This window comes from Arvicanthis niloticus, chromosome 11 (genome assembly GCF_011762505.2).
Source record: "Arvicanthis niloticus isolate mArvNil1 chromosome 11, mArvNil1.pat.X, whole genome shotgun sequence".
Taxonomy (NCBI): domain Eukaryota; kingdom Metazoa; phylum Chordata; class Mammalia; order Rodentia; family Muridae; genus Arvicanthis; species Arvicanthis niloticus.
Genome location: NC_047668.1, coordinates 57,276,279 through 57,303,627, shown reverse-complemented (window position 1 = coordinate 57,303,627; position 27,349 = coordinate 57,276,279). Strand labels below are relative to the sequence as shown.

The window sequence follows — 27,349 nt, the reverse complement described above, 5'->3', positions numbered from 1 at the left end:
GGCATACTTGAGGAGTGGAGATATTCAGGGACACAGCAGATCACATGTCATCTCCGATCCTACTTGCTATTTAGTTCCTCTAAGGTCTTACTTCCTGGGTAAAGACTCACATGACCATTGCATACCACCTGTACTGGCTGGTTTTGTGTCAACTTGTCACAAGCTGTAGTTATCACAGAGAAAGAAGCCTCCCTTGAGGAAATGCTTCTATGGGATCCAGCTGTAAGGCATTTTCTCAGTTAGTGATCAAGGGTGATCCCTTGTTGAGAGGGCCCATTGTGGGCGGTGCCATCCCTGGGCTGGTAGGCCTGGGTTCTATAAGAAAGCAAGCTGAGCAAGCCAGGGGAAGCGAGCCAGTAAGTAACATCCCTCCAAGACCTCTGCATCAGCTCCTGCTTCCTGACCTGCTTGAGTTCTAGTCCTGACTTCCTTTGGTGATGAACAGCAATGTGGAAGTATAAGCTGAATATATCCTTTTCTTCCCAACTTGCTTCTTGGTCATGATGTTTTGTGCAGAAATAGAAACTATCATTCTCAGTTATCCCAAGATAGTCACAGCACCCCCAAGAAGGATTGTTGCATCAAAGCTGCACTTTCCCATAGAAGGACAGAGGATAACTTAGTGTTACTAGATAGATGAAATGGGTTTCCATCTGAGATGCATTCCCTGTAGCTACAAATATCAGCCACCGCTGTGGCCAGGGCAGGCCACCTATGTGCAGTAGCCAACCTCTCTCGCTCCCCGGTTCTTGTCCCACTGAAAGGTGAGGGTAAACTTTCTCTTGGTTTCTGTGGTGATTAACCCAGCACTACGATGAGAAGGGATTTCCCTCTCATTCTCCTGCCACATTCTTTCCCTCCTTCGCCTTCTTTAACTCCAGATTCCTAAGTCCAGTGCTTCTAGTTCAAACCCGTATCTGGCCTCATGGACTTGGCATTCATCTTGGTTCTCTTGGATTTCACATCTCACTTCTTCCCTCAAGAACCTGCTTGGACATGTTTCCCTGGTACTTGGTATCTATACTTACCATGGAGAAACTGTTGCTGTGACCATCTTCCTACAATCACCGTTCTGGGACCCTACCCAGGTTTTTCCCTAAAGGAGTGACTCAGATTTCCCAGATGCTCCCTGCCAGATCCTGGTAACTGTTCAGTTGACACAGTGGCTAAGACACAGAGTTCTTACTGAACAATATAGGTCATGACATATGAAACAGAGACTTACCAAAGTTCTCCCCACCCCAGATGTCCATGTCGACGTCATATTTACCCAGGTAATTGAACCAGGCTTTGTCAATCACAAAGAGCCCTCCGGCTATGATTGGAGTCCTGTGTGTTTGGAAGGAAGATAAGGTTGTGGATCATATGAGAAAGTAACCTCAAACTCTGTGGTTCTGGGAGTCCAGAACCCAAGGCAATTTTCTTCTCATTTCTGGCCCTCTTCAGAAGCGCCAATATATTTTTAGGCTATCTAAAACAAGGATCTGCTGCAGAGTTCTGTCCTCTGCTAAAAAATTCCCTGACCTTGCAGTCAGGAAACTTCATGTATCAACACCCCTCCAAGGAACTTTCACCTACCCCTCCTCCTCCAGTTCTGCCCAGTGAGGCTCTTGGAGCAGAGCTGGCAGGCCACTGACCAGGCAGAGAAGGTCCATAAACAGCACAGCCAGGTCTTGACCTGAGCTTACTTCCTTGATTTGAGTCTTTACCTTTCAGCTGTATCTTGAATTCCTTCCCCCTACCTAAAATAAAAGTGTTACTGAAATCCTAACTCCCAGTATCCCAGAATGTGACCTTATTTAGAGACAAGAGATAACTGCTATAGAGAAGTAACTAAGTTAAAACAGGGGTAATTAGGGTGGGCCGATGTGACCAGGGTTCCTATAAAGAGGAAATTTGGCCTAAAAATGTGAATATACCAAGAGAAGGGTGTGGGAACTAGAGAGAAGTTGGCAATCTGTAAAGAGAAAAGAGGCCTGTTCAGCCATTGGTAGGAACGTTCTCAGGTGGGGACACCTCGCCTGCTTCTAAACCATGGCACATGTTTCTGCCACTTAAGCTACTTGGGTACGTGTTGCTATAGCCACAACAAACTAATGCACCTTCTTCTTTGTGTATCTGGTGGGGGGTGCGCCTCCTTTAACCTACTGTGGCTCTTGTTTGCTCAGAGAGATGCCAGAGAACCTGCTCAGAAAGAGAAAACGTTCATGAGGCAGGTAGTCGAGCAGCCAGAGCCAAGCTGGTAATTCTATAAGGATTAGGACAGGGGTTGGTAAAATTAATGGCTAGGGTTACGAACACTCAGGATTGTGACTCCTGCTTTAGTGTGCTCAGAGAGCGAAGGGAGTTTTGTCTCCACAGCACACCCAGAGGGCAGGTCAGGAGGCCGAGTTTGCCTTTGCTATGACTACTTGCTGCTCCTGGAAGACTGATCTAATCCTGGAAACACTCCCTCCCTGATTAGCAACATACACAAGAAGACCTGTCCCAAGACTTTTTCTTTCTATGGCTGGGAGAACCCAGGTAGTGCCGCCTTCACCCATGCTTTGACCCAATCCTCAGAAGTATCTGCGTGGGCTACCTTCCCTCCCTTTACACCCAAAACCTGTTCCATGTACTGACATAGGAGCACAATGCTCAGTCTGGTGGGAGGCTGCTCCTTTCCATTCAGAGTTAAAGACAGTGTCCTAAGTGTTATCAGGTTCTACTCTCTCTCTCTCTCTCCTGGATTCACTCCAGATTGTTGGAGACAGGAAGCAGAGCTACTAGATGCATGTGACACAAGTCTCACTTCATAGCTGAGTCTCTTCCCACCTGTCTAGTCCACCATCGTTGAGCTCTTTGATACTTCTCTTATCTTCCTAAGTCAATTCAATGAATGATCAAATATCTATAATGAGGAAGGGACCAGAGACACAGGTGATCTTAAATAATCTTGGGCACTCCTAAGTGACTGGATGGAGAAATTCCAGTCTACTGGCCTTGTCTGTAGTCATTCACACAATACAGATCCCCCACTGCTGCTCTCTAAGGCAGAACTGTTTGAGTCTGGAAGCTCCCAAGAGACCTTGGATGAGCTTGCTAACCAGTTTCAAGTCATATTTCATATCCGAGACCACAGGCTCCTCTGCAGGATAGAAAGTATGTTTTATTCTAGGATAGCCTCTCCAATGGCTGTGAACTTTAGGAAGACAGCTTGCTGGCACAGGTGACAACAGGTCTGGAAAAGAAAATGTGTAGCAGAGCCATCTACCACATGGCCAGTTGGCTCACTTCAAGCCACCATGTTTCCACAGGACAAGCATGGGTGTGTTAATACATGGTGGTGGGTGGTCATACCCTCATGCCAGTTTACAGTTACAGAATTTGTAGTCTCTACAAACCCACCCTCTCTGAGCAGAATCTTGGCAACCAAGACCTTGAACCCATGAGGCATCTCTTCCCTCACCAGAGACCCAAATGTGATGATCTTGGTCTCTTACATGTTAGCCACCAGGAGGTGTAAAAGCCACCATGGCTTGTGTGAAGGTGGTGTGTTGGTTTCCATTCCTCAGCACAGGTCTCTAAAGGTCCCAATCCCTTACCCAGAAATTTGTATGCAGATAGAAACCTTTTAGAAAATGGGCAGAGATGCTCTGACCCAGGCTTCTGTTTCTGCTTTTCCAGTCTTTCCAACAGACACCCAGCATGGACCTTTCTGAGCCATGGGACAGTGGGATCAAGTGGCACTGAAGCTGTCCACCCTCCTGCAGCCACCTTTTACTCACCGGATGGGCTCAGTAGGGTCTAGGCGCAAAGCTTTCTGCTCCAGGGAGAGCTGTTCCCACTGGAAGTGAAGGCTCCAGTCAAACCCTAAAACACAGCATTGACCCAGTGGATTCAGCTTCTCATAGAACACTCTGAGATCCCTTACCCCACTCCTTCTCCAGTTCCTTGGGAAACTGGTCCCTGGGAGGACAAGGTCTCCCTGGTCTGACCCCAGCAGGGCCACTAAAGTTACTTCTGAATTCCCTTCTCCCAATCTAGCCTATGGAGTCTCTCTGGAGCTCCCGCTAGGCAGAGAGTTAAGGAAATCATGGGTAAAGGGTAAAAACCAAGGTACATGGCACAAAGGTAACATGTTGGGCAGTTGTGGAACAAAGATTACAGGTCTGAGTCTCAGGAAGGAGTAATTGGGGGTTTGGGTGCAAACTACCTTGAAGTTAGTATTGCATGGAAGTAAACTGTGCTCTAGGCAGAGAGAGCAGGGGAGGAGCATCTCTGGGAGAGGGTGATGAAATATCAAGATGGAAGACCAACAAACCCAGGAGTCCTTGCTTCCTCTACATCCGCATGTCTAGTGGTAAGCCCCAGATTAGCTAGAGCTCTGGACGCTGGGATGTCTGACTTATACCCACATAATTTCCCCGAAGGAAATGTCCCAAATGAACTGTCCCAAAAAAAATGGTCAAGCTAAACTGAATTGTATTACAAGATAAAGACATGGACATGTCAGACAAGCAGGAGGTCTCCCTTCGTTTTTCTCACTTTGAGATGAGGTGAAGGAAAAAGAGGAGGAAAAGGAAGAAGAGGAATAATAGGAAGAGAAAGACTGACGAAAAAGAGGAGAAACAAGAGAATGAGGAGGAGGAAGAAGAAAGAGGTGTGGGGGAGGAGGGAAGAATTATTAGCTCACTTACCCCCTCTGAGCTCTGAGGCAGACTCAATGTAGTTAAAGGTGTCCAGGTTAATGATGTCAATCACAGGGCACACAACCCTTGTGTAGTCCTGTAAAACAAAACCCTGTATTCAGTTTTCAGGGAGGACATGCTGACTGGGAGTCAGGGAACTTGGGAAACTGGGGGTGTAATCAATTAGTGACCCTACTCTGTAGTCATATGAAGCAAATCCAGGCATCCCCAAAGGGAACCCAAGTTTCCAAATTCTTTCACCCAAGGCCTCTGGTTCTTAGACAAGCTAATGAATAGCAGTTCCCTGCAGTCAGATACACATTTATACTTCAGCCCCAAATTCTAGCCTACCTATCAGCTCAGTATGCCACAGGCTACTTCTATGTACACATTCACCCAGCTCTTCAACAGTGGCTTCATCACCTACCAACACACACTCATTCCTCCGAGTTTTGGTTTCTATTAACAAACCATCCCATATCCTCTTCGCCTAGCACTGAATTAAGATTTACCCTGTCCATCAACCAGACCAAGTTCTGGTTCTGACTCTAAGGCAGTATCTTTCGCCCTTCCTAATGCTGAGACCTTTGAATATAGTTCCTCATGTTGTAGTGACCCCCCCCCCCAGCCATAAAATCATTTTCATTGCTACTCCATAACTGCAATTTTGCTATTCTTAGGAATCATAATGTAAATAGTTGATATGCAGGGTATCTGATATGTGACCCCCCCAAAGAAGTTGAGTCCCACAGTTTCAGAACCACTACTTTAATTTTTCTGAATCCACACTGACTCTTACATAGAGAAGTGCAAGGGACCTCTAAGCCCCTCCCCTTCTCTGTTTCCTTCCCTTCTGTGTATGGCTGCCTATGTTCCTTCTGCTGGGCTAATCTGGTCATGCTACGCAATTGCCCAATACTTCAATCACCTCTAACATAAAGTACATTTCCTAATACAGACTTCAAAGCCATCCAGACCTGCTTCCATATATGAATATGAACATAAGGTGTTTTGTTTGTTTGTTTGTTTGTTTTTTTGGGGGGTAGCAGAACAGACATCACCAGAGGCCGGGAGGGTAGTTGGGGGGGAGGGGGAAGCACATAGAGATAATTGATAACAGGCACCAGAATTCAGTGAATGGAGGCATGAATCCTACAGTTCTCCAGCACAGAGAAGATAGAGATTTTAATAATTTATTATATATTTCAAACTGATTTTGAATATCCTCTACACAAAGAAATGATCAATGTTTAAGGTGACAGAAATGCTAATCAGCTGAACTCAATCACTCCTCCTTGTACCCCTATATGGAAATCTTACCCAGAACTCCATACCCTAGCACTCCGCGAATATGTAGACGTATTGTGTCAATTAAAATAAATGTCATGCATTTTGCTTTGCAGTCTCATCACTTAACCCTTCCCCAGGTCGGAGCTATCAATGTCATCAGATGACAAGGTCAGAGAGATGGCTCAGTGATCAATAGTGCTTCCTGCTCTTCCAAGAGGACTTGGGTTCAGTTCCCAGTACCCACATCAGGAGATGATTTACAAACACCTGTAACTGTGGCTCCAGAGGATCTGATGCCTCTGGCCTCCATGGGCACCCGCGCACATGTGTATGTTCATACACACACATATCGATGCACGTATACACATAATTAAAAATAAAATAATATCTAAAGAATAATCTAAGGGATATTTTCAAAATAACCAAGGCAACATCCTCAGTTCATGGGGACTACCAAACCTATCAAGTTTGTCCACTGTAGGGGAGTATACAACAGGGACATCAGCCCCAATAGTGGTATAAGCAAGCTGGGAACAGATGACTCTTGGACCTCACATTGAGAGTCAAGTGGCCTGCAGAGGCTAGCTCAAGGAATCTATCCTCTAGACCCCAAACCCTTGGGCTATCTCAGGCTTCAGGAACTTCTGCTTCTCCTTGAAGCCCTTTAATTTCCAGGCTCAATTTTTTTTTTCTCCAAATGAAGTTGTCTTCTTATTTTAAACTCCAGAATCACTGAGCACTTGATTCTAAGTTCACAGACTTAATTTGGCCCTGAGCCTCCCACAGCCAACTCACTCTGACAGTAACAAGGTGCTGCCGAAAACTGATCGGCCCAGGTGGCAAGGAGAGCTTACTGCCCTGGCACTGCTTCTGCTGCAGGGATGCTGTGAAATCATCAGCTGTCAGCACTGCACCTGCCTGGGTGGCACGGTCTCCTTGGGGCTACCCTGCAGCCATTGATGTGTGTCTGAACACAATACTCATATCACTTTCTTTTTAAAATAAAATCAAAAGTTCAGAGACATATTCTGTAAGTCTGACAAGTCTTCATTCTCTCTTTCCCCCCTGTGTTCAGGGACTTCTGCAGCTGCACAGATTCCTTCAGTAACCCATGCACAGTAGAGGATTTAAATACACTCAGAGGCATGTCTAGTCTGTGCCCAGCTGCTTGGGATGACCTTTAAGCCCTTGGAACATCCTGCCTAGAAGACAGTCATCATTTACCTGGGAGGCTTGGACTACATTAGATACTCAGTGCTAACAGTGTGGTGTGTACAGTAAGGGGTTTATCCCATGAAGTACCAACTTGATCTCTGTAGCCTCATGGTGACCATGAAGACCATGAAGGTCAGGCTCATGTATGAGACTGAAGGCCAGTTAGAGCCCTGGATACTAATGCACAGGTGAGTGTCTCTGGTTGTCACACTCTCCTCCCTCACCCTGGGCTGTCTGTCATATGGTTCTTCCAGAAGAAGCAAACACTGTCTCTGGAACCCTTCTAGGAGAGGAGAGCTAAATAATCGTGATAGAATTTTCCACAGGGTCCTTCCTCCTGCTGCTGGTAACCTGTTTTCTTCCGTTGTAATCAATGATAAACACAAGTAGGTAAGCTTCGCTGACTTGTAAATCCTTGCATTGAGCCCAAGAATGGTCTTGAGGACTCTTAGTTTATAAGAAAGCTATTTTGTTTTGTTTTAGTGGAAATGAGACTCCTTTCCCTATTTAAAAATCAAAATGGAAAACCAAGTCTAGATCTGTTAGCCTCAGCCTCCACATGGCTACTTCTCCACCTATTTGGGGCTATTACCTTGAAAGAGGCTGCAAAAATCTTTGTGAATGAGTCACCAAAAATCAGAACATGAGTTATCTGTGTGAAAAGATTGGTATCCACTCTCCAGTGTGTCCCTCAGGTCTAGTCCAGAGCCTGGCAGGCAGCAGATGTTTAATGGAATTGGCTAAAGAGAGACTATCAGTCACTCAGAGGATATTATGTAGGTGATGGCCAGGAGCCTATGGGTTGCTTATGGCTTAACCGGATAGCTTCTCAAGCTGTAGGCTCAGTGATGGAGAGAGTCTCAATACAATACCCAGAGTCATCAGACTCTGTTGTGTGCCCCTCAAAGGGTATAACTGGAGTTAGGTTCAGGCTTGAGCATAAGCAAGCAGCTAGTGAAATCCTGGGCTGATTCCCAACTATTCCCTATCCCCCATTTCCTCCCCTACCTTGAACATCCAAGCCTATTCCCACTCTTCCTTCTGCCCCATCCATATGTCTCCTGCCTACCCCCTCTTACCAGGAGAAAAGATGTTGAGAGCACCCGGCGGTAGCCATCATTTATGGTTGTTGTCATACCTCATGTTCCCTCACCGATTCACATAATCAAAGCATATTGTGAATGAGCAATTAGAAACTTCTAGAAGCACTCTCTCAGGGAGTTACCAGAACTCCTGAGTCTTCCCCTGGTATAGGAGTTGTAGGAAGATAAAGACAAGTAAGGAGATGCCACCATCTAGGAAAGACGAGTGGATTGTGGAGTGATTTGATTCAGGGTCTAGAAACAGTCTAGGGGGTATCCCAGCTGGCCTTGGTGGAGGTGTGACCTATTAGTTATGTTTTCCTCCTTATGGCCAAATACTTGTCAAGCAGCAACTGAAGAAAAGGAAGGATCTATTTAGCCTCTGTGCAGCAAAGAAGGCACTGCATGGCACCAGGAGCTCCTGTAGGAGCCAGAGTGTGAGGCTGCTTGCTTATATTTCCCCAGATCAGAAAGCAAAGAGAGATGAATAGGAATAGGAGAAGGTTACAGCCCGTAAGACTCATCCTCAGAAACCCACTTCCTCCTGCTAGACGCCACCTCCCACTAGTTCCATAACCTTCCACCGCAGTACCACTAGGTGGGTATCAAATATTCAAATACATAAGCTGTCAGAGGGTAGAGGATCAGTTTACATCCGTATCATTCATTTTCAAGAAGCTGGGGGTGGGGGTCATTGTGGAGGTGCTGTTGGGGTTGGGGATGTATTTGTTGACAAAATGTCTGGATTTCTATTTGAGGTCTGTCATGTAGAAATGTGTATGACCTCCTTAGATTGGCATATTCTGTGGGATTCTGTTTGTAAATCTATGAAGCGAAGGCAAGTTGCCATTATTTGTAAAGGGATCCTGCCTTTTTAATAGAGCTCGAGTAAGGAAGCAAGAGAAGAAACACATGCAAAGGTGTTGAAGGATACATAAACCATTATTTATATACATTGCTGACTGTTGAAAGCATTGAGAATTCTTGAAATCTCCTTCCCATCAAAGAAATACATAGCAGGTGGAAGAGAGAAGCTTATGTTCACACACACACACACACACACACACACACACACACACACACACACCAGAAACCAACTTGGTGAATGTTTCCAGTATCAAGTAATTAGAAGGAAGAGGAGGGAAATTAGGAGGTATTACAGCTGAGGATGGCAGAGGAGAGCCCAAGCCCAACTTCTTTCTTATTTTGTTCTATTTTTGAAAATCTCAATCTCCAATTACAGCTCAAACTTTTCCCATTTCCACTCACAAGATCAAATCACATTCTATGTGGAGACAAGGCACATACAAAGAAACCCAGAAACACAGCTGAATGCTTACACATTCCCTATCCCTGTGAGGCTGTCCCAGAGCCTGCCCTCCCTATAGCACCAAGAGGCAGGTCTTTCAGCATAATCTTAGAGGCCCGCAGGGGGACTCTCTAGGCTGATCCTGGGGCCTGTCTCACTAATCTCCTCACTGTGAAAGGTTGAGCTCAGAAGGGGATAGGGACCAAGAAGCTAAGCTCCATCATGGGGCCAAATGACTCCCAGAGGAGTGTTTGGCTGCAGGAAGTCAAACTCCCATTTGAGAAAGCAAAGAAGACTGCCAGCCTGTAGGTAAGGCTGGTTGCAGATAGGGAAATGAGAGCATCTCTCGGGGAGTTCTTCCAGATGGACTCAGAGCCATTGGGATAGAAAGGGCTTCAGACTCAGTACGGCTGAACTTCCTTAAATCCCCCCTAAGAATGGTTAGCTACTAAAGACTAGCATAAGATTGGGCGCATCTGTATTTTTATCATGCATGAAAGAGGAGCTCAAGAGGTTCCACCTCTCACTGTTAGTCTATTGCCAGCTAATGAGTAATAGGGGAGGGGCTGAAATTCATTTTTCCATTAGTGTAGCCACTGGTAAGTTGCCTACGTTTCAGTAACTAATCCCCGACTCCTGCTCATGCAAACAACCTTAATTAAATACAGTGAGCAACACACACAGACACATACACACACAAACACACACACACACACAGACACATACACACACAGACACATACACACAGAAACACACACACACACACAGACACATACACACACAGACACATACACACACAGACACATACACACAGAAACACACACACACAGACACATACACACACAGACACATACACACAGAAACACATACACACAGACACACACACACACACAGACCTACACACACACAAATGCCAGGTGTGTTGGCACAAGCCTGTTATTCTGGCCCTCAGGAGGCAGATCTCAAGGATACCCTGACCTGCATCATGAGACCCAGAGTAGCAAGAGATACATAATGAGACCCTGGGGGGGGGGGGGATTGAAAGAAAGATTTTAGTAGGGTGAAAGAGGGTAACAGGAAATGCCCCATACAGTATATAAATGTATGAAATTGTCAAAGAAACAACAAAACCAAAGAAAAATATCTTTAAGTATAATCATCTTGGGGATCCCTATACAAGAAACATCTAATTCCAGCAATCTCAGTCCTTAGTATATGTCTCATAAGAACTAAAACAGACACATAAATAAAAACCGATATGTGAGTGGTCATAGCAGCATTGCTATTGGTATTGGTATCTGCAGGTGGATGAATCATACTCTGGAATAGTTATTTGGCCATGAGAAGAATATTGGAATGCTGCAGTGTGTGTGGAGCTCAAATATATGTTGGGTAAGATAAGTCAGACTCAAAAGGCCCTCTCATATGATTCTAATTTTAGGAAATGTACAGAATAGGCAGGTCCCCAGGGGCAAAGCTGATCAGTGGCTGCACAGGCAAGGAGAGGAAGGAAGTGAGCAGCGGTGGTTAACAGGTGTGGAGTTTCCCTTTGAGGTGCAGAGAATGTTTTTATAATTAGACCACAGTGAGAGTTGTACAATCTTCAAACTGCAGTTTGAGGTGTTTAAAATGGTCAGTTTTGTTACATGTCTCTCACATGTATGTGCATGCACACATACAATGCAATTTGAAATGGTTTAAATGGTCAGTTTTGCTACATGTCTCTCACATGTATGTGCATGCACACAGACAATGCATCTGCTATTCTGGCTAGGGTTAAATTAGAGATCACATGAAAGTGCTTATGAGTAAGATGGTGGTGGTGGTGGGGAACACATCAGAATACAAGGTTGGGTAAATACAGGATGATTACAACTACACTAAAAGATGCTTCTCTGAAGAGAAAATGATCCTAAGTGGGAAGAAATGAGGCTGCGGATGTCTTTGCATGACAGAATTTTGCTTGATTAGTTTTCATTTTAATTTTCCATATTTTCCAAAATGTCTGCAGTAACTGTGAGACACTTTTGTGATGGAAAATGAGGGGTCCAGGCCTCCTCTTCCCCATCTTTGCTTCCTGGCCCACAGGGTTTCCACAATATCACACTCCTGGCTTTAAGTCTACTTTGGTATGACCTTGGCTGAAGCAGGGAATGTAGCCTCCAATTTCAACTTCTCTTCAAAGCTAGTGTCTGTGTCCTCCACTCTTTACCTTCCATGTGGGTTTTCAGCCTTGGCCTTCAAGCCCTGTTTGCATACTGTAGTTTCTTCTTGGCTCTGCACACAGACTAGCAAGAGGATGATTTCACTAGCCCTTGGCTCCTGAGTAACTCACAGGCACCAAGACTTTCCTAAGGATGCAGAGGTTCCTCCTGGTGGGAGCTGCTCAGCACCTGAGAGGTCTGCAAAGCTTTCCTATGTTTCCTTCTCATGAAGAATTTTCTTAATGTCAGAGTTTCCATAGCCCAGTGGTTCTCAACCTTCCTAACGCTGTGACCCTTTAGAACACAGCTCCTCACGTTGTGGTGACCCCCAACTGTAAAATTATTTTTGTTATCACTTACATAATTGTAATTTTGCTACAGTTATGAATCATAATGCAATTATCTGTGTCTTTTGATGGTCTTAAGTAGCCACTGAAAAATCTACCCAAGGGGTCATGACCCACAGGTTGAGAACCCCTTTCAAAGCACTTCTACCCATGGTCACCTAGTTTGTGTTAGCTCTTTCCCAACCAGCAGAGCATGAGTAGGCTGGAACCATGTCAGATCTACTAAGTACCAATGAATTTCTTTCATATCGCCTGTTTGAGACTCTTCCCCAAATAGGTTTCAAGCAACACCAGCTAATTAGCTTAGGGGTAGGCAGTGAGTCTACTTCTCTATTGATTCTAACATGCCAGCATCTCAATACGCCTGGCTTCTAAGAATGGTTCTCAAGCACCAAGAACCTATCTACAGCAGGTAAGATGGTGATAGAGAGGGGACTAGTTCCCAACTGCACTTGGCATCTGTTAAGGGAGATTAAGAGCTAAACTCAGAAGAGGAAATGGAGGACAAAGTCGGCAATGGCTCCTCGGAGCCATCCTGGCTGAGCATGCAGATGAGAAGACTTTGGCAATGTCTTGAAGAGCAGGAGGGTTTGTGAAAAGGAGAATAAGGTGGCCGGGGACAAGAAGGCATGGGTCACACGCTGGGGCTGGGGAGATAGGTCAGTCAGTAAAGTACCCAGGAAAGTATGTGCCGTGCCAGCCCAATGACTGGAGTTTGGATCCCGGGATCCATGTAAAAGGCTAAGCAAGGCAGCACTGGCCTGGAACTCCAGTACCAGTGGTACGTTGTGTGCGTGTGGTGGGAGCAATGGTGACAGAAAGATTCCTGAAGCTCATTACTTCCCTCAGTCATCCTGGTCAAACTGACGAGCTTCAGGTTCAATACGAGATCTTGTCTGAATGTAGGAAGCAAAAGAGGAAATATGTTCCATACTGGCCCTTGTCTGCCATGTACACTGGGGTGTGTACATACCATATACATATACAACACCCCCTCCTTACTGCCAACACAGATAGGACACTGGCAATGCCAATGACAGGATCAGAAACAGCTCATTTGTGTCAGCACAGAATCCGGGGGAGCCTGGAGATGCTGGGATGAGCACACAGAGTGTCGGGAGGCTTCTGGAAGGGTCTTTGGTACCAAGGAAACACTCAATTCAACAGCCTGCTCATGAAAATATTTCCCTGCTCAGATCCTTCTGACTGATTTATGTGGGGAAAAAAAGTGATTGCTCTGAACAGTGCTAAGGGTTTAAATTCAGAAAGAATAGTCCCTAATGGGTGTTGACAACTAGCCCCATGGGCAAGAGTGCAGTCAACCTGCTGAGGGTCCTCTATCCAACAGACAAGTGGCAAAGACTTCCTAGTTCTCTTTTGAACAGTTTGACCATTGAGCTCTTCTCCGATTTGAGCAGTGTTATTATGCAGGCAGGAGGTGAGTGGTAACCAGGAAGAGCAGGAAACCAGCCTAACCTAGGCCATGTGCTGCTTGGCTGATGCTCAAGACACCATCCCTAAAGAATATTAAATCATGTCACGTAAAAGTTGGGGTCCTATTTTCTCATCTGTGAAATAAGTATGTTACGAATGTCTGACTCCCGCTTCCCACACTGTGCAAGGGAGTGGTTTAGGAGGGGTGTCAAGCAACACCAGTGTGTATCATTGACAATGTGCTTCCGTAGTGAGCCAGAAGAACGAACGGGTGAGCTTCTCAGAGAGGACAAAGTAATGAGGAAAAGAATAAAACTGTACTTTGCTTTGTAGAGTGGTGGCTGAGGCACAGAGAAGGCAGCACACAGAATCTCAGAGTAATTCAAGGGCAAACAGGAAGAACAACAGGCTTCCACTCTCAGCATTTGGCCTCTCGGCTTGGCCCACAGGTGGTGTGTTGTGTGCACGTGGTAGGAGTAATGGATGAGACGGATTCCTTCCATGGATGCAAGGGAAAAGAGAGCCCCCAGGAACTGGCTCTTTCTGCTGCCTTCTCCCTCCAATCAACATTTAGGAGGATACCCTATCCAGAACTTAGATACAGTTCTGGGTAGTTTTATCTTGCCTAAGACACTGAATACTACCTGCTACCTGCAGACAGCTTTGTTTCATGCTTGCTGTTGTGAGCCAATAGTGTTAAAACAAACAGCGCAGGCATGGCTTCGCCACTGACTACATGCAGCGTGGTCTTGTTCAGGACACTTTATTTAGTCCTTCATCCATAAAGTGAAGATAACAAACACTCTGTCCCATCCCTAAGTGAAATTACAGGTTTGGAGGCCCTGGGTGAAGTGGGAGGTAGGAATCCCAGCTCTGTTCCTCAGCTTGACTCACCTCTTTGACCCTGTGTAACAGGGGCTGCAGCCAATCCCTGTTCACCTCACAGTGACTGTCAAGGAAGGTCAGAGTGGTGCCTTGGGCAATGTCAGCACCCCGCATCCGGGAACGGACCAGACCTGTATAGTGAATGAATGCCCAGGTGGGTGCCACTGTTGCTCCAGGGACCAGCAAGATCACATAATAGTCATTCAGTACTTCCTTGAACACCCAGACACATCCATCCACCATACCCCACTCTCTACTCATGCCAGCTCTGCCCCCTGGCTTAGCCTACCTTGCCGCTCACTGTTGCGCAAACACTTCACCTTCGGCAGTTTGACGAGTTGCTTACAATCCTCAGCTGCAAAACAAAGGCCATGCTCAATAAGCACCTGAGATGTGACCTCATAATGAGCAAATTGGAAGGATCAGGAAGGTGGACCTACTTGCTCTCCCCACCCTGACTGCAGAGCCTGGTCCTGAGTCCACGGTGTTTCTCAGTCATGGAAGGGGTTGACAATCACTGAGTACAATGACCTCAGCTGGGCCCATTTAGAACAGGTCAGCACTCAGTGGGACCTGCATGCTTTCATGAAAATGGTCAAGGTGTAGTTCCTTGGTCTGGTCATCTCAGGGCCATTTCTGTTGCTACACACCATAGGGGTTATTAATTCGCAGTCTCTTCACTACAGTGAGTCTAGTTTTAAATGCCCAGAAGCCAACAATGGAAGTAAACAACTTTGGACTTTGCTTTTAGAACATGGGGGCCCTCTTTATGAAGAGATCAGGCAACAGAGTTTTCCAACACAACAGAGATGATAATGGGTGGGTGGTCTCCAGCCTGATGAACAAGAGTCCCAAGGCCTTTAGAGGAAGGGTCCCACTGCCTTTAGAAATGCTTGACTGAATAGAACTACAAACAGGACAGTGGCTGTTAGCGGTGGGAGTTGGCACCAATGATGCTTGAATTCTGATGTTTCTTTAATCACTGTGACTTTCAGACGTAGACAGATGTCTAGGGACTCTAGCATGCTTTATGTGGGAAACTGGATCACAGGAGAAAAATTAGGTTGGCCCTGGGTTCTCTTATGAGATAACTAAGGAATGTGACATAGGAGCTGATGATGACCAGTGGGTGGAATGGCCCAAAGGCACACACTGTCATAGATGTGTGTTGGGATGTCCATGGGGATCTCAATGTCAAGGTCTCCCAGAGGTAGGAAACATGACAGCCTCAGTTCAGATGCGCACATTAACGCAGGACCAAAATCAGGAGTCTGATGGGGTTTTGGGTTCTAATGGTGGTCCTTTGAAAGCATGGTACCTCTTCTTTTGTCCAGGAATGTATGTTAGAAGCTAATGACACAAATACCATATACACTCATCCACATATGGACACTCATTCCCTATCCTTCTCAAGCAGAAATTTAATAAACTTAGCTAATTAGGTCCTCAAAAACTTACAGTGGAGAGCACCATTTTTTTTCAAATATAGTTGCTTACTTTTTGAAGCTTAGTCATAGACACAGTCTTCCAAGTTTGCTACCCAGGTTGGCTTCCCTTCCCCTCTACAGTCTCAGTGAGCTCCCCTCCATTTATACACAGTAGTTAGGACTAGACATTTCTGACTCCATTGTCAATAATCAATGGTACTTACGGTCATTGCTGAAGTCATCCACTAATATGATTTCCTGGATCAGATGCATAGGGGTGCGGTTTAACACACTGTGGGAAGAAGAGAAATTACGATGTCTACTAATTGCAACATGCATGTATGTACCAACTCTATTTTGAAATATCATTCCATGGGAGAAAGGAAGCTGTAGGGGCACCAGAAGATGCCCAGTCATTCTGTTCCTACTCATCTGGGACACTGAGGATATAATTCTGCCTTCTTTATCACAGTAAATGCTATGTCGCCCAGTGAACCACTCAAACAGAAACCCAGGTGGTACCAATGACAACCCTCCCTCTCTCCAAACTCCAGTCTAATACTTCTATTTGGATGTTACACTTAAACCACTATCACCTTGTCTATGTCTGTTCTGGTCTATCCTTTTTTTATGGGGAGTAGGCAAGACCTTACTGTATATCCCAGACTGGTTTTGAACATTTGATCCTCCTGCCTCACTCTCCCAAGTACATGATTATAGGCACATCCCACTATTCCGCATTTCAGTGTGCCCACTTTTATTTGGTTTATTGCTGCAGCCTCTACCTTCCTCAGCTCTTCTCAGTCCCAGGCACTTTTCCTGGTGGCCTTCAGGTGACATTTAAAACACACATACCCAGTAGTGTGGTTTCCATGTGGCCACAAATAAATAGATGAGATCCCATTTTGCCTTCACTACCTCCACTGCAAACCCTCAGCATGATCTACAACACATCCTCGCATCACTGAGCTGACCTATGCTGCCCGCAGCCATCCACGCCCAGTGCCACCACCGGAGTTTCTTCTGCTTTTTCTCTATCGAGAGTCTCTTCTTCAAGGCTTTGAAATGGCCCTAAGCTGTCCACAAGGGCCAGTTCAAATGTCATTTCTCTCTAACAGCTTTCCAATCTACTTAGGGAGAATTAATTGTTTCCTCCCTTGGGATTCCTTCACAGGTTTTTAGCTGGAGCCTCTCACAACATTTCCCCTTCCTGACACTGGCAGCTGGTTTTACACCTTACCAGGCAAGCTCCTGCCCCTGTCACCCGGATGTCAAGCAGGAGCCCTGGTAAGAGAGGAAAACACTCTAAAGAGAGATGCTTGTGACTCTCCCTCCTGCTATCAGATAATCGCTGAATCAGTGTTTAACAGACACAGAGAATCCAAGCTTCAAGCTGACCTCCAAATTAAGAATACAATCAGCTTCTGCCCTGTACTTATTAAACGAGTGCAACTAGGAACAAAACTCTGTCAGGCCAGAACAAGTGTGCAGCCTCACATGCGCCAATCCATAGAATCCCTGAGATTTCTCTTTCAGATATGGGCGATCTTTGTGTGTGTGCATGTTTGTATGCATGTGTTTATATGTGTATACTCATGTGTGCGTGTGTGTGTTTCCATGCATATAAAAGTGGAGGTCAGAGTTCAGTGTTGGATGTTAGTGGTGGTTTAAATGAAAATAGCCCCCACAGGCTCATAGGAAGTGGGACTTTAGGAGGTGTAGCCTTGCTGGAGTAGGTATGGCCTTGTTGGAGGAAGTGTGTCACTGGGAGTGAGTTTTGAGGTTTCAAATGCTCAAGCCAGGCCCAGTGTTACTCTTTCTTCCTTCTGCCTGCGGATCCAGATGAAGAACTCTCAGCTACCTTCCCAGCACCATATCTGCCTGCATGCTGCCATGCTTTTTGCCATGAAGACAATGGATTATAACCCTTTTATCCGTAAGGCAGCCCCAATAAGTGTTTTCCTCTATAAGAGTTGCCATGGTCACGGTGTCTTGTCATAGCAATAAAAACCCCAACTAAGAAGGATATCTTCTTGAATTATTCTCACCTTATTCTTGAAGACAAGATCTCTCACTAGACATGGAGTTCACCAATTTGCCTTGACTACAGCCAGCCCCAAGGGTCCTTTTGTCTCCACTTCCCAGCACTGGCATTATGGAAGTACACGCAGCCATCCCTGGCTTTTTTCATGGGTGCTGGAGATCTGAACTGAGGTCTTTATGTTTATGCAGCAAGCACTTTCCCAACAGAGTTATTTCCTCAGCCCTCAGGGGAATGTTCCCCTGAGGGGGATATTATATTCCCCTGAGGAGAATAATACAAAATTATTATTTAATATTTCCCTCAAAAATGTTAAGCAGATTTAGTTTCCTTGCTGCCAAGTTGAGAGTGTTTTGTTAATTCTAAATCTGCATTTTCTTTATTTATAAGAATGGTACAATAATTTCCCATAGAGAAGTTGTTTTTCACCTTCCCTATTCATTGTATTGGAAATAAAGTTCCAACAGTTGCTAGCCATTTAGCAGTGTTTCTTTTAAATAACACTTTTTATCTATTCTTTGAGAATAAAAAATAAAACATATATACACCCTCATTCTCCCCTTCCAACTCTTTCTGTCCTCAAATGTCCTCTTCCAAACTCCACGTCCTCCTCCTTTTCGTCTTCATTTATAATCATTCACTGAGTCCATTTACTGATGATCATATTCACATAGGTATGAAGCCATCATCACCAAAGATGGACAAACTACCAGTGGCCACACCTCTCCCAATAGCTATCAACTTGCCAATAGCACCTCAGTTAAGGGTGGGGCCTTGTGAGCCCTTCCCCAGACCATGCTTGAACTTTGACTGGTTTGGTCTTCTTGTGCAGGTGACCACAGCCTTATGAGACCATGAATGCAATGTCCTTGTGTCCAGCATTTCTCAGCATTCTTCCCTACCTTCTGACTCTCACACACTTTCCAACCCCCTCCCTGTGATGATCCTGAGCCTTGGGGGAGGGGCTTGGCACAGACTGTCCACTTAGGGTTGAGTGCTCAAGATACTTCTTGCATCTCTGTATTCATGACTGCCTCTTGACAAAAGAAGCCCCTTTGAGCAAGGTTGAGACTAACATAGAGCCTGGGTCAGTTCCAGGCCCTACCCTGGCCCTACATTTAGGGGACTCTCCCCACTAAGGAATCCTTAAAACAGAATGCCTAACACATCTTCCTCAGGCTAGACTTGACCTAAAAACTGTTAATAGAGAGCCTGACACAATGAAGGTAACTTGGGAACTAAGTCCCTTTGCCCCAGATCAGGACTGTTTAGCCCACCTCAATGCTAAATTTACAATATATTATAGCCTTTGTCTCTTGGGCTTCTATAAATTACCAAATGACCACAGGCATGGTAAGGCGGGAATTGCGCTTCTCCTCACACCTTTACTGATTTCTGTTTCTTAATTTCTTTTGAAATGTAGGGAGAATATTGGGGTGGGTTTATGAACCTGAAGGCCTAGTAACACCCCTGGAGATGGTAATATTCCATCCTTTGTTCATGTCTCTCATGAGGCACAGGCTTGGTTTCAGTATTAACTATGGGTCTCAGAACTTTTCTCAGCATCTCCAAATGCCATAGTTCAAAAATATTTCTGCCTCACGACAGCCATCACAATATACCCAGAGTCCTGTGTATAGCAGAGAAGGGGGTTCAGAATGGGGGAGGGGGGTTATGAGCATCGCTCTTCTCAGATCTGCCTGAGCTGTTTCCAGTGCAACCCTCTTTCTATGCAGGATGCAGACTCTATGAGAAAGGAACTTTGCCTGGAGCTACCTTTATTTATGAAGCTTCAATTCTCACCATGGCAACTAGTGTAAGGTGGAGAGAGGAACCCCAACATGAAGCCTGGGAAGTTGTCACTGTCTATAGGGAGGTGGAGAACACTGGAAAAGGAGGCTGCAGCCTCAACCATATAGTGGTGGGAAGAGATTACTCACTATGATTGTCCTGAAGAAAACACAGCAAACCCAACCACCAGCCCTCTAATCAGGGCAGGAGGGGAGAGGGAGGCAGACAGAGGGAAAAACCTGCTTGAAGAATAACCTCTAATGAGGTTTGATTACACTGGAGCTTCTACATTCGATTTCCCCCAAAACCCCCGCCGGCTCTTTGAAATTCAAGCGTTCTCTTCTGTGAACATCAAAGGGTAAATCGCATGTAGCTCTGAGCAGGTTGAACTGAGAGATGATTAGCAAATGAAAAATGTCCAGGGTTTAAAACAGAGGGGGTGAAAAAAAAAAAAAAAAAAAAAAAACAGAAAGGGAAAGAAACCGGCAGCAGTAAGTGCTAATTAGACCATTTCCTGCTAGCACCTGGCTTGCTTGTGCCTCTCCCTAAAAGTGCCTCTTAGGCTGGGAAGGCCTGAGAAGAGCATACACTCCGGGTACCTGAGGTGGCTGGAAAAGGAGGTTATCCAGCCCAGGAGCCTTGGTCCTCCACAGGCTCTCCTTTCAGCACCCCTCCCCCACACATACCAGGTCCTGCCATCTAAACCTTGACTGTTGTCATCTCCTGCCCTAAGTCCTCCTCACAGGCTCTTCAGTCCAGGCTTCTCACCTGCTGCCCCTCAACAGAGTAAATCCTCCTCACCAGGGCCCAGCCGGATAGAGGGGTTTCCCTTGCTTCATTTGAGATCTGTCTCCTTCATGCAGATTCAATAAATAGAATCTATGACTTCTCCTGCTCCCCTGGATTCTGTGATATAATTATGGGGTCTGCGTGGGGCCCCAAGATAATGTCAGGCAGTTTGGGGGATAAGAAGTAAACCCTTACAACCTGCTTGCTATGTAGTCATGAGTGGGTCTGCTCCCTGCCTTCATTCCTTCTGTAATTACCTTTCTCTTGTAAAAGCAGGTGATATTAATACTTGACCTACTTCACAGGCTTTTGTGCGTTTGAAACGAGGAAATGTATTTGAAATTGCTCCGTGAACTCCACGGTGCTATATGCAGACAGGCTTTATCAAACGCTCCATAAATACCAGTTGAAAGAAGACCTGGGACCTGCTGGCCATGTAGTTGTTCCGGAATGAGACAGCTTTGGGTCTAAGTACACGTCTGGGCAGGCTCCACTTGTCTGCAGGAGGGCTCCAGTCAGTAAAACCAAGCTTTAAAGCATCACGGTTTCATCTGCCTTGTGAGCATCGCTTAGCACCATGCCTGGCACATGACAGTTGCTCTTGGAGTGTGGGCACTGATGATAAGATTATTGAAGCTACTAACAGCAACAGACATGACGCACAGCTGAGATTCTCAAAGTCTGAGCCCGGAGCCAGCAGCATTGCCACAGCCTGAGACTTGTCAGAAATGCAAATTCCTAGGCCATATTCCAGACTCACTGAGTCAGAATCTCTGAGGCTGGAGCCCAAAGAAGCATGTTCTAGCAAGCCCTCCAAGAGAATCTGGCATCTTCTCACACTGGAGTGCCACCACATCAGAACACGGTTATCTATCAGGACTGGAGGCTCATAATCACACGGATGCCTCCCCTGTGCCAGCAATAGATCCCAGTCTTTTGCTTACTATGATTAATCTTGATTAATTGGAAGAATTATGAGACACCCTAAAAATTAGTAAAGCATCTTCTGAGCATGTCTATGGACGTGTTTCCAGAAAGACTGCCATGTGGATTGTCCAAGTGAAGAGGGAAGACCAAACCATATGTAGGTAGTACCATACTAGGCTAGGGGCTCAGACAGTACAAAAACTGGAAGGAAGAATCCCATCAGCACACAGAGAGACTCCCAGTGAGTGCGTGTACATACTATGGCTGCCATGGACATCAACTGTCAACATCTTCAGTCTTAAATGTGTAGTCATACCAATATGTCTGTCTCCAGGGAGACTTGTGGACTTCAGTCTTAGACTGGGGCTGTGCCATTGACCTTCTCACATCTATCTATCTATCTATCTATCTATCTATCTATCTATCTATCCGTTTATTTGAGTATGTATGTGCATGCTCTCATGTGTGTGTGTGTGTCCACCTACCATGACCCTTATATAGAGGACAGCTTTCAGAAGTTGGTTTTGTCCTTTTAGCATGTGGGACCTATGGATTGAACTTTATTTCCAGACTTGATAGCAAGTACTTTTACTGTCTGAGCCATCTTTCTTTCTGTCCTATGCTCCCCACCCCTACCTTTTATTCTGAGGCTTCAATTTTTTGGACTGTTTTCTCTGGTTCTCCAGCTGACAGACTACTATGTTTAGACTATGGGGCTCTGAGCTTGTAAATGAACTTAGTAAATTCTCCTTATATTAATAGATGTGATTTGTTCCATCCTGCAGAAAACACTGTTAACCTATCAGCACTTAGTTTTCTCTGAAATCATCCCAGAGAATTATTAGCAATCACAGTTGTTATTTGGCAGAATGGAAAACTGAGGCAAAGAGGTTCAGCCCAGGGTCACACAGTGGTTACAGGCAGAGCTAGACAAATATGGCCCCAGAGACCAAACTCTTAATCACCTTCACCTGGAAAAGTGCCCTGCTAGGTCTAGGATATTACCAGTGAGGGAGAAGGGTTGGGATATAAAGTCTTGGACCATACATGTTCCTTAATCCTATAGGAGGTGACAGGTTTACAGTTTCTCCAAGAAGTATAGGACAGACAGTATGAGTCTCACACTATGTAAATATCTGCTGTATCACTGGCCATGGTGAGCTCCTAGGGGCTTTCTTTCTGGCCCCTTGAGAAATTATCTAATTCATCAAGGTTGTGATTCTCACCATCCATCCCATGATGCTCCCACCAGGCCTGAGCCCATTACTTGTGGCTTTACAGCCCTCAGCTAGGAAGCAAGAGCACCCTTGAGATATGGATGGAGTCCTCATAGAAACCACCCTTTCCTTGTCCCCTCTGTAAGCCTACACTGATTTGCAAACCAGCGAGGCAGTTTACTATCTATAGTGACATTCTGGTGACACTGACAGTGACTTGGAACATGTGTGTGTGTGTATTGTCTTGTTGGGAAATCACATGTGAACTGAGTGTACTGTGAGCTGAGTACAGAAGTTAGGCCACGGTTGGTGGCTGGAGAAAACAGCCAGACATCATGTACCAAAGACATGTGGGATGTAGGTGAAACTGCTCTTTCTTACACATGTCTGGGCCCGTTCCTGTAAGGGGTTCCCTGGCCCTACACAGTAGACATTCAACATTTAGTGACCTGTGGACATAAGATGTATTTTGACCCCTTGGAGAAAGCTTGCTGCTGAACTTGCTTCCTTCTACCCAGAATTCTCCACTGCCATAGCACATAAGTGTGGAAGAATGGAGACAGTATGGCTTGTCTATTGGAGATGAAGAGGGGGAGGTTTGCTGTGCTTCATACTTTCTCTGGTTGTTTGTGTATCAGACGACCTTCCCATATGATGCCCAGTAAACTGTATGTCTCTGGGACATGAAGTGTCATAGTTATGGTTTCTATTACTGTGACAAAACACCATGACCAAAAGGAACTTGGGAAGGGAAACCTTTACTACATCTTGTAACTCTCAGGATACATTCTATCACTGAGAGGAAGCCAGGGTAGGCATCTCAAGTCAGGAGCTGAGACACAGGCCGTGAAGGAGTGCTGCTTACTGGCTTGCTTCTCATGGATTTCTCAGCCTGCTTTCTTACAGCAGCCAGGACCACCTGCTCAGTAGCTGCTCGGTAGTTGCATTTCCCATAGTGAGCTAGGCCTTCCCACGTCAATTATTAACAGTAATATTAAAAAATGCCCCCACAGACTTGCCTATAGGCAATCTGATAGAAGTGTTTTCTCAGTTGAAGTTTCTCCTCCCAAATGACTCTAGCCTGTGCCAACTTGACAAAAACAAACAGGAAGCTTCTATGTGTAGTTTATTGAGGAGGATGGCCTCTGTGAACACCTAAAGCTCTGGCTGTACATCTAAAATCCCAACACCACAGCAGTGATGCTAAATCAGCCCGTGTGTCTTGCCTTCTTGGTTCAGGCAACTGAGAGGACTCAACGTCAGAGCATGGGCCAGAATCTTAGTGCTGTGCTACGTGACTTTGATATGAGACTTCTAAGTCTTGCTTCTTTCTGTTGACCTACTCACCAGCCCGTCTGTCCGGAGATGAACATGACCTTACTAGGTCAGGCCAGCTAATGTTGAAGGGCCTTAGGGAGAATAAGGTAGCTAGATTGGATAGGAAGGGGTATGGGGGCGGAGGGGGGGAAGTAGAGGAAAGGAGTGTCATTACAGAGAATGGTGCCCAAACCTGCCAGAGTCTCCTGAGAACCCCAGGGTGGAGGGCCACAATTCCTAGTCAGGTCCCTGCTCCACTTTCTGGGGCCAGTTTGCCTGTGGCTGGCATTGAGACATCAACGTATGGAAAAGCTAGGCAGGCCACAGACCATCCTTGTTAGGACAGACCTCTCCTAGCAGGAGCATGTCTGAGACTGAGTGTCAAGGCAACAGGGAAGCCCAGGAGAAGCAAGACTGGAGCTATCGGTAGATGCCCAGAAAACATACATTAAGGATTGACTGCCACTGTTCCCATATCCCACCACTGTCCCAGCTCTGGAAAAGTGTAAACAGAATGAGCAGCCTAGGGCACACTTAAGTCCTGATCCTAGCCAGAGGCTGGGGATGGAACAAGCAACTCAACTGTCTGAGTTTTCTTCATCAATTGTGACTGTATCAGCCCATGTTCTTCAGATGGCCTAGCACAGAAAGGCAAAGGGCCTGTCATCCATTCCTCTGCTTGATTGCTGAATGTTTGTGAGTTACCAGACACTATTGGCATCTGTATTTCTCTTTTAAAAAGGGATGGTGACCTCTCTCTTCAGCGTGTGAGGAGTGCCAGAGTGGAAGCATATGATGCATAGACTGGTGCCTGGTACATGTCTGTAGGATGTACAGGGAGCAGTCATAAGCTTGACCAAGTACCAGGTTAGTGTTGACTCCCAGACAGGAAGATGGCTTACCTTCGGATGGTTCTGAGCAGGGTGGAGCGTGCCTCATTGTGAAAGGTGATGATGATGCTGGTGGGAGGAAGGTCCGTGCAGTACACAAGCAGTGAGCATCTGGCAGACAAACACAGATGATAAGTAAGACCTCAGAGAGCAATACAGAACTAAGAGCCTGGGACCATGGGCATCATCTGAGAATGACTGGAGCTAAATGTCCACCACCTGGGGTTGTCCTGGGCTTGGAACTTAAACAGAAACAAGTGTGGTTACTTACACAGTCCTGAGTTTAAGTACAGTATCTCCTAACGGTTGCAGAAACAAAACCTCAACTCTTGGACTCTACTCAAAATCTGGGCCCTTTTAGCCTTCTTGCCCAAGCCTCTAGCCAAAGAGTAGACCCAAGCCAACAGACACCTTATGATATTGACTTTTGGACCAGGAGCTTTGGGAATGGATCCTCACTGATGGCTGGCTGGCTCCCTGTCCCCTGCCCCTTCCCAGTCTGGCATACTTAAAGAAGCAGAGCCGTAGAACCTCAGTATAAGCCATAAAGTCTCATGCTGAGAAAGCACTTGCTTTCATGTGTCCAGGATTATTTTGTATGACTATTACCTCTGGGGTAATTTCAATTTAATACCTTACCTCAAGTGAAAATTGTGGCCCGCAGCCTGAGAATTGCTATAATAATGGAAATGGGCCATCCAAGCGAGGCCAGTGCCACTGGGGGCTGTCATCTGGGTGTTCGTTTCTTCTTGTTTTTCATGATTTCAGGGGTGGCCCAATTATAGGTGGGGTTGTGGAAAAATGAAAAAGAAGAGGTAAAGAATGCACTTGGTGGGTCAGATTTTTGCTCTCATTTTTTCTATTTCTTCCTGAGCTTTTAGCTGAAAGTCCAGAGACCCACAGATAGACTTTGAGGGGACTGAGTCCTCTGGAGTTCTTTAGAACTAATTTGTACAAAGATGCCTTTTTGATCTTCCTGGAAATATGTCTCACATCTTAAACCAGATTCTCACACAAGTCTGGGGCTGAAACACTCAAGATCTCCAGCCCTGGGCTAAAAGAGCTGATGTCTCCTGTGATCACCCTACTGATGCTGCATTGATGGTTCTGTGGGGCCAAATGCTTAAATTCTGCTTGCTTACGGCACAGGCACAGGGAAGCCAGGATCAGAAGCAAGAGTTAGGGAAAAAGGTAAGGTAAAGAAATGGCGGGGGAGGTAAACCATGGCCTGAGGACCTTCTTGTCCCCTCTCAGAGACACATCCAGTCCCACCTCAAGAGCTGCCTTCTCCTCCAGCTACTCCGTCCCAGCCCACTGCAACTCTGGTGAGCAAACAAAGCTCTACGGAATACGCATCGTTGACATGCACACAGACATGCTCAAACCTCAGATCCATGGCAAATGGCAAAGCCTTTCTCAGGTGAGGCGCAGGAAAATGGCAAAGCCTTCCCCATATTCTCAGTACAAATATTCTGGATGACTGTCCTTTAACTAAAAGCAGTGTGTGCAGAAACTATCAACCATAGCTTCTTCTTCCTAGCTGCCTATAATCTGAAACTGACTACCTACAGTGACTCCCACCTAAGCTAACCCTGCCTCCTTGTTCAGCTATATACAATAAATTGGCCTCCATGGTTAAGATGTATAAAACAAATGTGTTGAATGTCCAGGGTGTGGCTGGAGGTACATCTCCATCAGAGCTGTAACCCACCGGAACCCAGCTTTTCTGTATACATGTCTGTCATTTCTTCGTCCCCGAGTGTCCCAGTTAGCACAAGCCCTAAGTCATGATGATTTCAGCACAGCTCCCTCCTTCATAGGTTTTCTTCCAGCCATGTCCCACAAGGCTCTGCCAGGCCCTTCTCTGGCCTGAATCCCTCAAGTGGCTCCTGATGTATAAAGTCCAGATTCATGCCCTACTCTTTAAGACTTTTGTACCCACAGCCTTACATGCTCTCTATCTCTCTTCTGTTGCTCGTGCCATATGGGGCAATGTTCTCCATTTTTTTCCACGACTTGAGGAGTTCCTAGTCATCCTTCTAGACTCGGGGAATGATTTCCCTTTTCTAGGAAAACATTCCATAGTCTCCAAGAGGCAAATGACCTGTTGTTTATACTAGACATATGGAAGATGTCTCCGTTTTAGCATGTCTCATGATGAGACTATATCTCCAACTTTACTGAGTTCATCCAGGGAAGAACCATAGCTCAATCCATGTTGGCATCTTCACAGGGGTGTGTGTGTATACCAGATACTCTTTTATAGAGAAGGAAGAAGGTCAGGACCTGCATGCCCAGGTCAGCAGAAGACCCAATCGTTTATGGTTCTCAGACACACTGCAGCCTTCCAGATGGCTTCTAGGGATTCCCACCCACAAGTGTTATGTTCTTGAGGAGTCCCCTCTTTCCCTGAATCTTTATATAACCAGTAGGATATGGTGGATGTGATACTCTATGACGTCATGACAGCTCTGTAGCCTCTTTTTTTGGCCATATGGAGTGGAGCCAGCAGCT

General features: G+C 45.8%; 1 protein-coding gene across 2 annotated transcripts in view; it reads right to left on the bottom strand.

The window, feature by feature from the left end:
* Galnt14 (polypeptide N-acetylgalactosaminyltransferase 14) overlaps nucleotides 1-27,349 on the bottom strand; it is a 219,350-nt gene that overhangs the window by 27,344 nt on the left and 164,657 nt on the right. For both annotated transcript variants that reach the window (XM_034514638.2, XM_034514635.2), the window contains exons 3-9: nucleotides 24,848-24,946; nucleotides 16,088-16,155; nucleotides 14,726-14,791; nucleotides 14,446-14,567; nucleotides 4,680-4,767; nucleotides 3,768-3,852; nucleotides 1,226-1,329 (exon numbers count right to left, since the gene is read on the bottom strand). In XM_034514638.2, coding sequence (XP_034370529.1) covers nucleotides 1,226-1,329; nucleotides 3,768-3,852; nucleotides 4,680-4,767; nucleotides 14,446-14,567; nucleotides 14,726-14,791; nucleotides 16,088-16,155; nucleotides 24,848-24,946 — 632 coding nt within the window. The remainder of the gene's footprint in view (nucleotides 1-1,225; nucleotides 1,330-3,767; nucleotides 3,853-4,679; nucleotides 4,768-14,445; nucleotides 14,568-14,725; nucleotides 14,792-16,087; nucleotides 16,156-24,847; nucleotides 24,947-27,349) is intronic.